This window comes from Orcinus orca, chromosome 19 (assembly GCF_937001465.1).
Source record: "Orcinus orca chromosome 19, mOrcOrc1.1, whole genome shotgun sequence".
Lineage (NCBI taxonomy): Eukaryota > Metazoa > Chordata > Mammalia > Artiodactyla > Delphinidae > Orcinus > Orcinus orca.
In genome coordinates, this window is record NC_064577.1 from 6,168,341 (window position 1) to 6,183,261 (window position 14,921).

General features: G+C 40.4%; 1 protein-coding gene across 1 annotated transcript in view; it reads left to right on the forward strand.

Moving 5' to 3' along the window:
- Window positions 1-12,924, forward strand: part of EFCAB5 (EF-hand calcium binding domain 5) — a 114,550-nt gene extending 101,626 nt beyond the window's left edge. Inside the window, exons 23-24 of the mRNA XM_033423317.2 lie at window positions 266-362; window positions 12,336-12,924. Coding sequence (XP_033279208.1) covers window positions 266-362; window positions 12,336-12,517 — 279 coding nt within the window. The 3' untranslated portion in view covers window positions 12,518-12,924. The remainder of the gene's footprint in view (window positions 1-265; window positions 363-12,335) is intronic.
- Window positions 12,925-14,921: the final 1,997 nt, after the last annotated feature.

Genomic DNA, 14,921 nt, shown 5'->3' on the forward strand with positions numbered 1-14,921 from the left:
CAAAGCCGTCCTCTGTACCGTACCCTCTCCCATCACCAGCTTCTCACACACACACACACACACACACACACACACACACACACACACACACACACACACACACACACGCACACTCACCCTTGGGTAACCAGAATCCTGACTTCTAACACCATAGACTGGTTTTGCCTGTTTTGAAGTGTATATAAATGGAATTATGTAAACTGATGAGTTGGGCACTCTACTTCCACTTGTTGATGATTCCATAACTTTTGTTCTTTGTTCACAGTACGTTAACCAATACTTAGTCGAGAATATTTGTGACTTTGATCCAACTGCTAGGAAACTGAAGGTTAATTTAAAGCTCATTGATGAATATATCAGAGGTAAATTTCCACTTAATTTTGGTCTAAATCTATACCAAGAGCAACAAAACACAGTTGCAATCCAGAGACTTTTATTAGAATAAAGCAAGTGGCTCATACATTCAATTTTTAGGGGAAAATAGTTCTGATTATAGTCTTCTAAAAGGAGGGGCATTGTCTGTAACCTACTGCAATCCCCAAAGTGACTGTCTGTGCCACACGTATGAGAATTCAGAAGCACCTCTGTCTCCCACTTATTGACTACATGTTCATAATTCGCTAAAAAATAAAAGCAAATAGGGGCTGCAGTGAGACTAGGAGACAAGTATGTTAAGCAAAAAGGCAGCTATTATCTTTAGTTCCCATGAAGAACCGAAGAAAATAATAGATTATGAGTCTTTATAGACTAGTAATGTAGACTTTTTGGGAGGAGCATCAGCAGGAATCAAAGCAGTGAGGCTCCCAGGTTGGAAAAGGTGATGAGCTCTTTGACCACAGAGAACTGGTAACATATAAGGGTAAATATGCATATACAAGCACACATTTCTCTATGTGTGTATATTACCCCACCAGAGACCTAAGGCCAGTTTTGTTTTGTTCTGTTTTTGTTTTTTGCTGCTCGGCTTGTGGGATCTTAGTTCCCCAACCAGGGATCGAACCTAGGCCCTCGGCAGTGGAAGCACAGAGTCCTAACCACTGGACGGCCAGGGAATCCCCCTGAGGCCGTTTATATGAATAGAACAGTAAAGAGTGAACTTAAAAATTTGGTTCTTTTTTTTTTAACTCATTTAGAAAACTAATCATTAATTGGAAAAATGGCTCTGTAGAAATCTCTTCACTAAGCCTATCCATCTCTCCCCCACTCTCTTTGGAGACTCTGGACCAAGTCACAAGGGTTTCTAGACTTCTGTGACACCTATATTAGGCAGAGTGGCTTAGAATCAGACTCCTAGGACAAGAGAAAAGAAAAGGCAACTCGGGGGAAGACAGCCACACTCTTCAGGCTGTCTGTGGCAGTGGAAGCACGTAGCACAGCGGAAGCACAAAGCAGTGAGCGAGGACGGGTGGATGAGAGAGAGAGAGATCTTCTGGCTTAGGAAGGAGAGATACTTTCAGAAGTTCGGGAGTGCTAGACACGAGATTCACATAAAAGTTAACATAGGGCTTCCCTGGTGGCGCAGTGGTTGAGAGTCTGCCTGCCGATGCAGGGGACACAGGTTTGTGCCCCAGTCCGGGAAGATCCCACATGCCGTGGAGCAGCTAGGCCCGTGAGCCATGGCCACTGAGCCTGCGCGTCCGGAGCCTGTGCTCCGCAATGGGAGAGGCCACAACAGTGAGAGGCCTGCGTACCGCCAAAAAAAAAAAAAAAAGTTCACATGAATTCATGTGGACCGAGAGTGGTGTGAGTAAAGATTAGAATTCCTGTTTGGAAGGTCTTCTGTGTGCCCTCAGGGCCATGGACTGATTCACAGAGCCTCTGCATTCACAGGTGTTGCAGTTATCACTTCTAAGGTGCTGTTTAAGGAAAACAGTAACGGCAGCAACAACAAAAACGAATACGTGTTCACTATATATTTGTATACACTGTACTTGGTCTATACTTGTTCACTGTTCACTGAGGACTTAAAACTCTAGCAGAAATATTTTCTATGTCAGTGCCTAGTTGCTGCTCTTCCCTTTGGAGTAGATTTAGTCCCTGCCTTGGGCCTGGCACTGCCCCATGTGTGACCCATTTGTCTAATTGAGATTCTCCCTGAGTCCCTACTCCACTTTGGTCCCCATCCAACCTGCCAGCCCCTTGGCCTAGAACCAGATCCTGCTGCCACTTGTGTCCCTTCAGACTGATGTTCCCCTTCTTGGGCAAGGACTCAGGTACCCCCCCAAGTGTCCAGTCCAGTCCCTCTGTCAGATAGGAGCTAGGGATGAGGATCAGGCCCCTCCCCTCTCCACCTTGAAGGCATGTTCAGGAATTGGCTCTCAGCCCTTAATAAAGGCATCATCCATGGCATTGTACCAATGCTTCATGGGAGTTTCTTCATGCTCACCTCCAATTTGCCTATCAGAACTACCTCCTGTTGTCATATATAGCTCTTTTGTTTCAGGAAAACATGCAAATTTCTGTTTCCTTTGCTTGCCCCCACTTTGGACTGTGCTAGCTGATTCCTGAGTAGCCTTGATCTCCAATGCTCCCCAGCACTTTCTCTTCCAGCAGTGTCCTCAGGTGCCAGGAATTCCAACTGCAGTTAACAGCTGGATTCAGCCAGAAGCTAATATCCCCTAGGCTCCCCTACCACGGCCACCAAACCTTTAGCATTACCACAGTCTCTGAATCAATCAAGAAAGTTCAGACCACCCAGGTACCAACCCTCTCTTCTTCAGATGCAATTGTATCAGGAAATTCTAAGCTCCGCATTTGGGGAAAGGAAAGAGAACTCTTGGGGCACCCTTCTGCTTGTGCCAGAAAAAGAGGAGTCTTCTGGCAGGGCACTCTGCTGCCCAAGTTTATCTGAGCCTTCTTCTAGAAGTAAGTAAGGCCCCTACTCAATGACTCCACCCGGCATGAAATGCCACCAATACCTATAGGTTCTGCCCAGGATGGGGAGGGACTTTTGGCATAGCTCCAAACTCACCAAACCTTCCAAACTGATGATTTTGCCAAGAAAACAGAGTCAGGGCTGGTGATGTGCCCACACTTCTTTAGGGCTTCTGCTTCCAACTCTCACTCCACTTCATCCTAGCTCTAGCGAGATCATACGGTATTTGTCTTTGTCTGACTCATTTCACTTAACCTAATGCCCTGAAGTTTCATCCATGTTGTTGCAAATGGCAGGATTTCCTTATTTTTTATGACTGAACAATATTCCACTATATGTATATATCACATTTTCATTATTCATTCATCTGTCAGTGAACACCTAGGTTGTTCCCACGTCTTGGTTATTGTAAGTAACACTGCAGTGAACATGAGGGGTGCAGATATCTCTTCAAGATAGTGATTTCATTTCCTTCAGATGTATACCCAAAAATGGAATTGCTGGATCATATGGTAGTTCTATATATAATGTTTTGAGAAAACTCCGTATTGTTTTCCATAGTGACTGTACCAATTTACATTCCTACCAACTGTGCATAAGGGTTCTCTTTTCTCCACATCCTGGCCAGCATTTGTTATTTCTTGGGGTTTTTTTGTTTGGTTGGTTTTTGTTCTGGTAATAGCCTTTCTAGCAGATGTGTTGTGATATCTCATCGTGGTTTTGATTTACATTTCTAGAAAGGGTTATTTTATATTCTGGTGGAATTCCAGGCAGCTGTGTCCCACCTTTATATTGAGACAGTCACCTTTGCAGGAGCACTGGGCAACTTTGTTCAGCAGGCTTGGCTTCCCAAGACTATGCCATTGCATGTGAATGTTGCTGACATACTTCCCTGTGGGGGACCCACTGACTCCAGTGACCACTCCCGGACAGCTGTGCATAGTGCATCAAAAGCCTGCTACCCTCTGTTACTCTGCCTAAAGTACTCATGTAGTTAGCCTTCTCTACCTGAAGACCCGTGACCTGACCACCTTGTAATGGATCTGTTCTCCTCACTCCATTTTGGACCTCTGATGCCAGCCTCGCCTGGTTTTTCTGTCCCATGTCGCCTTCCCAGTGGGTTTGGACAGATGTTTTCTACCAGGAAATGTTCTCAGACCTAGAGGTAAGAAGAGCTGTCTCCCATTCCAAGTGTGACCACAATCACTTTGCTATCTAGAAACTGTGTTTCTGCAAGTAGCCATACTTCCTCCCCACACCTAAATCCAAGCGTCTATAGGTGCACAGACACTGGTCTCAGCAGGAGTTCCCCAGGCCCTCCACTTTTCCTGCGAGAGACCCAGGGCTCCTCTTCCAAAGCGGCCACAGCCTCAGTGCTATCACCATCTATAAAGAAACTCACCAGCTTCCTCCATAAAATACCACCATGATCCTCCAAGAATGACAATGGAGGGAGATGCTCTACCATCAGGGGGCAGGACTGCTGGACTCACAGCCCTGATTAACTTCTGTCCTCAAGATTCACCTTTCCCCCGGGAGATCTTTCCCTAATTGCTATTGCCACCACCGTGGTGGCTCTACTGCGTGCTGTTCTCCATCCCTCTCCACTCCAGAAGTGGGGCAAGACTCTCTCCTTCACCTCCCACTGCACAGCTAAAGATCAGACAGGATTCTACCAACCATCCAGAAATAGCAAATATGAATACAGCACTGAACTGAATCTGCAACTGTGAGGATGTGCCGGGTTCTTTTAAATGAGTCAGAATGAAATGGACAAGAAACCAAGAAAATTGTTTTGTCCTATTTGGCTTGGATTTGGTTACAGTTCCCTACCACCTTTTCAAACCTAGTATTCTTAGATAGTGGCCTCTTCCAAGACTTGTTCCTACTTGTCGGAAAAGAGCTGCTATCACAGTTAGATCTGGGTTTAAGAGGGAGTCTAGAGTGTGATGTTTATGAGTTGCTCACGAATTTCAGGCTCTAGAGGTAGAAACATCCATTCCGTTCTAGAATAGATTCCCTTGTCCTGAAAAGAACTGCTTAAAGGGCCCTTTTAGTTAAGATATCATTGAGACAAGTACTCACACACTGTTCAGGAACTATTTTGGAATTTGTTAAAGACCTGGGGCCTAGATGCTTGCCCATTTCCCATGCATTTCCCTTCCAGTTTCAAGTCATCTGGGGGAAAAAAAAAGAGAAAAATTAAATTAGCTATTTTCTTTCGTTCCTTATCACTCCTTCTGATTTTAAATTTTGAAGTTTTCCAATAGTAGTTATTGAATTATGAGAAAAATGGTTTTGTCAAGGTAACATCCCATTGCTTTGATATCTGATAAAGGCTGTTGAAAATCAGTTTAATGAGAACATTTTTCTATTTAAGGCAAACATATTTTCCAAGTTCCTTTGTCACTCATTTTTTTCATTTCAGTGGATGTTAAAACAATCTTTTATCCCAAAAGGATTATAAAAATTATATCATACTTTTTTTTTTTTTTTTTGCGGTACGTGGGCCTCTCACTGTTGGGGCCTCTCCCATTGCAGAGCACAGGCTCCGGACGCGCAGGCTCAGTGGCCATTGTTCATGGGCCCAGCCATTCCGCGGCATGTGGGATCTTCCCAGACCAGGGCACGAACACATGTCCCCTGCATCGGCAGGCGGACTCTCAACCACTGCGCCACCAGGGAAGCCCTATATCATACTTTTTATTAAAGTACTTTAAAAGGTCAAATAGAACTAAAAGCCTTCTAACAAAGAAGTCACTAGCCCATCCCTTTCCTCTCTTTTCCCCAGTTCCTCTCACCATGCAATTCTTTTTGACTCTTTTGACTGTTTCTTCTGTTGTTTTCAAATTTTCTATATTTCTAATATTATGCACTATTGCTATCTTTTGAGTCATTAACTTAAGCCTTGTCAAATGATTTTCTTCTTATAGATGAAAGTTTAGTTCTGTTATACCACAATTTTCTTACCTTGCCCTCCCAATGAAATTGTATTACTATTTGGAGTTAAATCCAAATGCAATGTTTACATGATTTTGCCTATTCAGATATCCACAGCTGAGCATTGTAGCATATTTTGATCATTCCTTTTTCATTTTTCTTTTTCCTGAAGTAAATAATTGCCTTTTATTTTTTAAATTGCTTAGTTTTCTTTGTACTTCATAATTATTCTCACCCCTTCTATTTGTCTCTCTGTATTTTTAATTTCCCAAAAGGTCAGTTTTACCAGGTAATTTTTGTTGGTTTCAATTTCTTTTTTTCTTGAAGCCATCCTTTCTAGAGATCTTAATTTTCTTTGAATCTGGGGCCTTCCCCCACCCCAGATCTGCTCCTTAGCTGCCTTCCTGAAATTTATTTTGCTGCCGTCAGAGGCATTTACTTTGCCATTCTCTTCGTTCATTCTTCCTCGATCTACTCCCATGTTTTGAGGTAGCATATCTCTAGTAGTTTCCTGAGCACTAGTGCATGAATGGTAAATTTTTTGAGACTTTTCACGTCTGAAGATGTTTTTATTCAACTGTCACATTTGATTTGTAGTTTGCTAGGAAGTGTAATTTTAAAGACATTGCCCCATTGTCTTTTTTTTTTTTTTGGCTGCGTTGGGTCTTCGTTGCTACGCCCGGGCTTTCTCTAGTTGCAGTGAGCGGGGGCTACTCTTCATTGCAGTGCGTGGGCTTCTCACTGCGGTGGCTTCTCTTGTTGTGGAGCATGGGCTCTAGGCACGCCGGCTTGAGTAGTTGTGGCACGCGGGCTCAGTAGTTGTGGTGCACAGGTTTGGTTGCTCCGAGGCATGTGGCATCTTCCCGGACCAGGGCTCGAACCCATGTCCCCTGCATTGGCCGGCGGATTCTTAACCACTGCGCCACCAGAGAAGTCCCCCATTGTCTTCTTTTAGAAATTGAGATATAATTCACATACCACAGATTTCACTCTTTTAAAGTATACCATTTAGTGGTTTTTAGTATGTTCACCAGGTTGTGCAATCATCACCACTATCTAATTTTAGAATATTTTCATCACTTTAGAAAGAAACCTGGTACCCATTAGCAGTCACTCTCCTTTGCCCCTCCCCACCCCAGCCCTTGGCAACCACTAATCTACTTACAGTATCTATATATTTGCCTATTCTGGACATTTCATATAAATGGAATCATACAATAGGTGGCTTTTGTATGTGGCTTCTTTCACTTAGCATAATGTTTCAGGGTTCATCTATGTCCAAGCATGTACCAGTACTACTTCATTACTTTCTTATAGCTGAATAATAGTCTATTATAAGGATATACCACATTTTATTTATCCATTTATCAGTCGATGGACATGTGAGTTGTTTCTACTTTTTGGCTATTATAAATAATACTGCTATGAATATTTGTTTACAAGTTTTTTTGTGAGTATATGTTTTCAGTTCTCTTGATACATAACTATGAGTGGAATTGCTGGGTCATATGGAAACTCTATGGTTAACTTCTTGAGGAAATGGCTCCGTTGTTAGAAGAAACTTGGAAACTTCCAAGCTTGCTGTTGAAAAGAAGTCTGAAGCCTTTCTGATTCTGCGCATGTAACTTTCAGATTCTGTGCATGTTTTGTTTTGTTTCTCTCCAGAAGCTATAGAATTACTCCTTTATCTCCAAGACTGTGAAATTTCATAGTGATATATCTTGATGTGGGTCTGTTTTCATCCATTGATCTGAGCACTCACTGGGCCTTTTCAGTTGTGAAACACAGGTTCTTAAGTCCTGATGATTTCCTCCATGGCATCAAGGCTGCTACTTACAGCTGTGCAGTCTGTGCACTGCACAGATGTGCCCTGCTGAGGATGGTGGGGGCTGAAATCTAACCAGAATTCCATTCACTAAACTGTGTGCTTCAGCTTAAGGCTATATCTGCTTGGAGGAGGGGTATCTCTTTCCTCACACCTTTTTCTTTCTTTCTTTTCTTTTTTTTTTTTTTTTGCGGTATGTGGGCCTCTCACTGTTGGGGCCTCTCCCGTTGCGGAGCACAGGCTCCGGACGTGCAGGCTCAACGGCCATGGCTCACGGGCCCAGCCGCTCCGCGGCATGTGGGATCTTCCCGGACAGGAGCACGAACCCACGTCCCCTGCGTCGGCAGGCAGACTCTCAACCACTGCGCCACCAGGGAAGCCCTCTTTTTTTTTTTTTTTTAACTTTTAATTTTATATTGGAGTATAGCCGATTAACAGTGTTGTGATAGTTTCAGGTGCACAGCAAGGCAACTCAACCATACATATACATGTATCCATTCTCCCCCAGACTCTCCCCCATCCAGGCTGCCACGTAACATTGAGCAGAGTTCCCTGTGCTATACAGTAGATCATACACCTTTTTCTCCTCAGCAAGCCGTGTGCTTATAGAGTATATTCATCCATGGTAGGTGTCTTTTTCTTATTTACACAAAAATGACCTAGAGGTTAGTGGAGGCCCTACCCTCCCTTTTCTGTGTTCCCTCTTTGGAACTCCTCCTATTATTCAGACATGGGATCTCCTAGATTCAGCCTCAAAAATCCCTGTATTTTCTGTCCTATTTTCCATCTTTTTGTCTTTTTGTTTCACTTTCTGAGACATTCTCTCAACTTTTAATCCTATTGAATTTTTGTTTCTGTGCATTTTAATGTTTGAGAGCTTTTGTTGCTCTTGTTCTCTAAATATTTGCTTTCTACAACATGTTGTTCATATTTCAAGAATGCAATGTCTTATCTCACTGAGAGTATTAATGTTAAGTATTTTTTGAAGTTTTCTTCTCCCTGTTGTTTCTCATCTTTCTGTTTTAGTGTTTTGGTCTCTGTATCTCATCTTCTCTACATCACACCACTGGGCAACCTTCCCTCCCCAACCTTAGAAATTTATTCCTCAGAGAAGGTAACCTAGAATTTCTCTGGACTGGGGGACGTCAGACACAACTGAGAGAGAGAGTACCAGAGTGAAAACAGGGAGAGTATTAGTGTGTTTACTGAATGCAAAGACCCCTGTAGGCTTCCCACACTAAGCTCCAAACAAAAAGGAGCAAACAACTGATACCTGTGCCATTGGAATACAAGAAAAAATATCATTCAACTTTTATTTGTAATGGTTTTATCACATCAATAGCGAGTTTCTATTTTTTGTTTAAAAGTGTTTTAAAATAATTTAATTTAAATAAACAGTAAAGGGACTTCCCTGGTGGCGCAGTGGTTAAGAATCTACTTGCCAATTCAGGGGACACGGGTTTGAGCCCTGCTCCAGGAAGATCCCACATGCTGCAGAGCAACTAAGCCCGTGCGCCACAACGACTGAGCCTGTGCTCTGGAGCTCGCGAGCCACAACTACTGAGCCCACGTGCCACAACTACTGAGCCCACGTGCCACAACTACTGAAGCCCGTGCGCCTAGAGCCCGTGCTCCGCAACAAGAGAAGCCACTGCAGTGAGAAACCCGTGCACCGCAACGAAGAGTAGCCCCCGCTCACTGCAACTAGGGAAAGCCCGCATGCAGCAACAAAGACCCAATGCAACCAAAATTTTTTTAAAAAGATACACTGCTTGCTGATCTTGGGTTAGATTTTAGTTGAAAGGAGCAGTTACACTTTAACTTTTGGACTTGAAGCTTAAGGACTTCATTCTTTATTGCTTCGCACATCTTTCTAATTGTCTATAATTCCCAAAGGATTAATCCAGTGTTAAAGCAGAGATCCATAAATGGAATTTTAATTATAAATATCCTATAATACCCCAATGTTTTCAGCAGAATGAATTCCCTATGTAATTAAAAGTTTGATTAAGGTAGACCCTACAAAAATACCATAAAGTGTTTCTGAATTAATAGGTTCATAAACAGAGATTCAAAGTTTGACCCAGCAAGTCTTTAAACTCAGATATATTCAAATAATTTACTATATCCTTTACAAAGGAAGAATTACTAAATCTATGCTCATTGGAGCTCTGCTGAACTGCAGAGATCTGGCGTCTATCCACCACAAGAGGGCAGTAACACTCAACCGTTGTTACTGGGAACCCAGCCGACCGATGGAGGCTTCATTAGAGAAATCATTAGAGCCAGTTGTTAAGGCATCAATCTCTCATTGAAACGGGGCAGGGAAACAGGAACCTCCACCAGACAGGTTCGGAGCTTCTGTCCTCGGTAACAGTAAGACAGGAAATAAGCAACAGGGGCTTGTGAAAGGGAGCGACGTCGCTCCCCGTCCTCAAATCCTTGAATCACCGTGGAGATGGCTATTAGCTTAATAATGGCTGCAGATAGGGGTCTGATCATTTGGATGTCGGATAAGAACACTGGCAGGCGTCAATGCAACAGGGCTCTTAATGGGGATCTGGAAAAGGCAGAATAAAGGCTGTGGGCAATAGCAGAGCTGTTATATCTCAGAAAATTAGTTAGGACTGGTATTAGGAGTGTTCTAGAGTGAAGTTTTATTTAATTTAGATTCATAACATTGGAATATTATGATAATCAAAGTAATCTTTGCAGCCTATAGCATTAACTTTTAAAGCTTCCAGGAAGCTAATTAATACAAAAAGCGATCAATTATAACAAATGCATCTCAATAGTTTAAGTATGTATGTTATTGGTCTAGTATTACCGATAATATCATATGAATCAGAGTTTTTTTTTTTTTTTTTTTTTTTTTGTGGTATGTGGGCCTCTCACTGTTGTGGCCTCTCCCGTTGCGGAGCGCAGGCTCCGGACACGCAGGCTCTGCGGCCATGGCTCAGCGGCCATGGCTCACGAGCCCAGCTGCTCCGCGGCATGTGGGATCTTCCCAGACCGGGGCACGAACCCGTGTCCCCTGCATCGGCAGGCGAACTCTCAACCACTGCGCCACCAGGGAAGCCCTGAATCAAGTATTTTTAATGTGCTCTCATGACCAGCATCTGTTTTAATTTTTATTCATAATTGTCACTAATGTTACTGAAAAGACAGTATTTGAAAAGCCTAACTTAATTATTCCACAATTTAATGTTGTTTCAATCAACATTTATTAAACACCTACAACTGAGAGAAGACAGTACCTCTGTGTGTGTGCGTGCGTGTGTTAAAACAGAATTTTAGAAAATTGTACCCACGTGTTTTAAAGTGAGCTTCAAATAAAAATGAGACTTGAGTATGTTTTCCATATTTTATGTGCCTTTCCTGTCCCACATTGTACCTTTGTGGTAGTGATGCCTTCAAAACCATAGAAAGTCTAAGCCTAATTCAGGGAAATTTGTTCCTTCATGTTGATAGAAGATAGGGAAATAATATATGTTCTGTTTTGTCATCCTAATAGATATCCATAAGTGACATAATTGTCAGTGTTGTTAATGAGCTACTGTATAGAAAGCATTTAAAACCTCTTATTCAATTATAAGTATCATTTAATAGTTTGATTCAACTCAAATCAGCAAACATTTATTGGGTTAGGAACTGTATTAGACACTAGAAGTAACAAAAATGAGTAAAACATAGACCTGAGGGTAGAAGGCACCTGAAAGAAGGAAGCTAATTAACATTTTTTTGAGCAACTACTCTGTGACAGATTTTTGCATATCTTTTCTCATTAATCCTCATAGCAATTCTGAGTTATCTCTGGTTTTTGGAAGAAAAAACTGGCTCAGAGCAATTAAGTGACTTTTTTCAAGGTCACAAAACTAGTTGGGGTACAGCCAAGATTAGAACTCAGATCCTTTCAACTTTAAAGTATATTCTCTTTCCATTGGACCATTCTATCTGAATATTAGTCACTGACTGACTCCTGGGAAAAAGTAACTTTTACGAATGGCAGCTTAATAGTTAGCAGTCTAACAAATGAAATGTTTTGGTGTACAGTGATTATATGTTTAAAAATAATTTTTAATTAGGAAATATTTCAAACACAGAAGTTAGAGACTAACACCTGTGTAGTCATTATGGAGCCATATTCTATATCCAAGCTTAACATTATGCATGGTTGAGTCAGACTTTCTTAAAGAAAGAAAACATTATAGGAACAGTTGAGACTTTCTATACCCCTCCCTGATCCCATTCTCTTCTCTTCCTCCCTAGAGCTAATATTATTATGAATTTGGTGTTTATCAGTTTCATCATGATTTCTTACTTTTACTACATGCCTATGAATCCATAAACAATATAATATTTTCAGGTTTTAAAATTGTTTTTAACTATATCCAAAAGAACATACTATTCTACAACTTACTTTTCTCAACAGTATGTTTTTGAGATTTATCCACAATGATATATGTAGCTCTAGTTCTTTGTTAAATGCTGTGTAGTATTCCATTATATGAATATAAGGAAATTTATTTATCCATTTTCCTGTAATTACATATTTAAACAGGATTCTGCTATGGTTTTGACTCAAAATATATCGAATGAACTTTTGTCATAATTTATATTTTATATTTTAGTATTAAAATATATTTTAGTAATAAAAGTACAAAACTATTCACACTTTCTTTTTTCTTGGTGCAGATCATTCTAGAATTGAAGTATGGACATTTGGTAATACTGCTATCGAATACTTATACCACTGGGCACACATCTGTTCAGCTCTTATGAAGCTGAACAAAAAAATAAATAGTGCCATTTCACCCCCATTGCCATCCGAGACTGACTCCTATGTGTATGCAAAATGCCAGGGGGAAGCTTGCTAGGGAAATGCTAATGGAACTGCTACTGTATTTAGAGTATTTTTGTCATGTTCAGTTTTGTTTGTTAACTATAAAATAAAATATTTTCATTTGGAAAGGAGTGCCACATAAACATATTCTTCTCCTAGACATTTATCTCAGTGCTTTATAAAACCAAAAGTGCTACCTAAGGAGAAATTTGATCTAAAAAATATCCAGTTAAGGTAGCCATAACGAAATGTATGTTATAGAATATATTTTAAAGTTTCCTTTTAGTTTTAGCATTGTATCTGGCATGGGACTATTACGGTTCGTTGGGCAGAGTTATTTTAATTTTTTTAAAGTACAATCGAAGAAAGACTGAGGATTTAGAAAAAATGGCAGTTTTTACATCAAAAGAGCACCAAGTAATAAAGATTTTAAGAAATGGACTGGGAATTGTTTTTCTAATTTTTCAAAGACTTATATGAGCACCACTTCCTCCCCATCCCCATCTCCACCCCCCACCCCTACTTACCTTAACAATTTAAAAGTTATTTCAATGAATAGAAATTCTGGGAAAATGTTTGTCCATGACTCACGGAAAAAAGAAGACACTTTTTTTAAATAACAAAATCCTCTCAAGTTCAAGAACTGCAAAAAGAATTTATATTTATTTAAAGCTTCTTACTACAGCAAACTTTACTGCTCTGTTGTGAGATTTCATCTTTGCAATAAGATATCTGATGACAGAGTCCATTTTTAATAAAATTTTGGGAAATTAAACTTCATTTTCTTTATTTGGTTGACAAAATGTGATGTGTTCCAAACATCTTATATTTTGAGATTGGAGGTCCCTTTTTAACCTTTTCTGATAAGATGGCAGTGTTATTACCAGGCCTCATCTCTTGGATGATCGTATGCCCAGTTTTAACCTATAAGCCTGTTTCATATTTGGAAGTGGTCTTTTCAGGGCATTTGCAGCAACATTTCTAGGAACAATGTTCTTGAAGATATTAAACTGATAGCCACATATCGTGATGGCTTCAGATCAAGCTTATAAAGAGTCCACTGTGAATACAAATGGCATTTTAGGCAGCAAGGAGGGGAAATTTTTGCAGACTGCCACCTGTTTAACCATTATCATGGTTATTATTTTATTAGCTCTTTCTCCATAGTTTATAGGTAACAATGATACTGCATGGTGTAGACCATCCAGACCACTTTCTTTTATCATGGAGTTAACTAAATGGCATCCAGCTTAATGATAAAATTATCACACACTTGCATGGCATTTTAACTTGTTTGAAGTATCAGCATTTTCACATACTAGCTCATTTGATCCTCCTCATAACGTGTAAGGTGGCAGTCTCGATATTACAATACTATGCCCATCTTATAACCAAGGAAATAGGCTCAAAGAGTGAGTTATTTAGGTCACAACAGCTAGTAAGAGGCACACACATGTCCTAATTTCTGTTTTATTGCTCTTGCCAGCATTCCAGACATCTCACCAACACTTTCCAGACTTTACTAGGCTAAAGACTATGCTATTAGTCTTTTGGAAACTACTTTAGAATTAAGCAACCAACAGGGTTGAATTTATCTAACTATCGTTCAAGTAAAATCCTATCCCTTAACACCAGGAGTTTACTCTTTTAGTGAAGAGGATGTTATTTATGCTTGACAAAAATTTAGATGTAGGTTTATATTTAAACTATTTATTTGACTCAATAGATTTATTGATTTATTTGTATTTACATATACTTCAGAAGCTTAGACTTGATTAATTGGATTTTTAAATTAGCTCTTTCTCCATATTTTATAGGTAACAATGATACTGCATGGTGTAGACCATCCAGACCACTTTCCTTTATAATTACAGCTTTCCATGGTCCAGAAACAACATAAGGTTTCAAGACAATGATATTGGAATCCCAGAAAAGCTCCTATTGGCTCTTTTAACAGCTTTATTGAAATATAACACATATATTATACAATTCACATACTTAATGAAAATGCTTTTTAGTATATTCACAAAATTGTGCAACCATTTACAACTATCAATTTCAGAACATTTTCATCACCCCCATAAAAACTCCATACCTATTAGCAATCACTCCCCATTTTTCCCCACCCCAGCCCTAGGCAACTACTAACCTTGCTTTCTCTATGGGTTTGCCTGTTCTGGATATTTTATATAAAAGGAATCATACATTATGTGGTCTTTTGTGACTGACTTCCCATTCCTTCATAATCTAAATGTGATCAAGCAACCAGCTGCCCTTAACTTCCACAGACATCCTCAATCTACGGACTCAGAAGACCCTTTGCAGGTAATTTAGGGAATTTTCATTCCTCTTCTGTAAGGTTTTATGCAATGCCACTCCCACCTAACCCCACCCTACATCATCAACTCTATGTTCCTCCCCTCCCCTCCATGACCTTA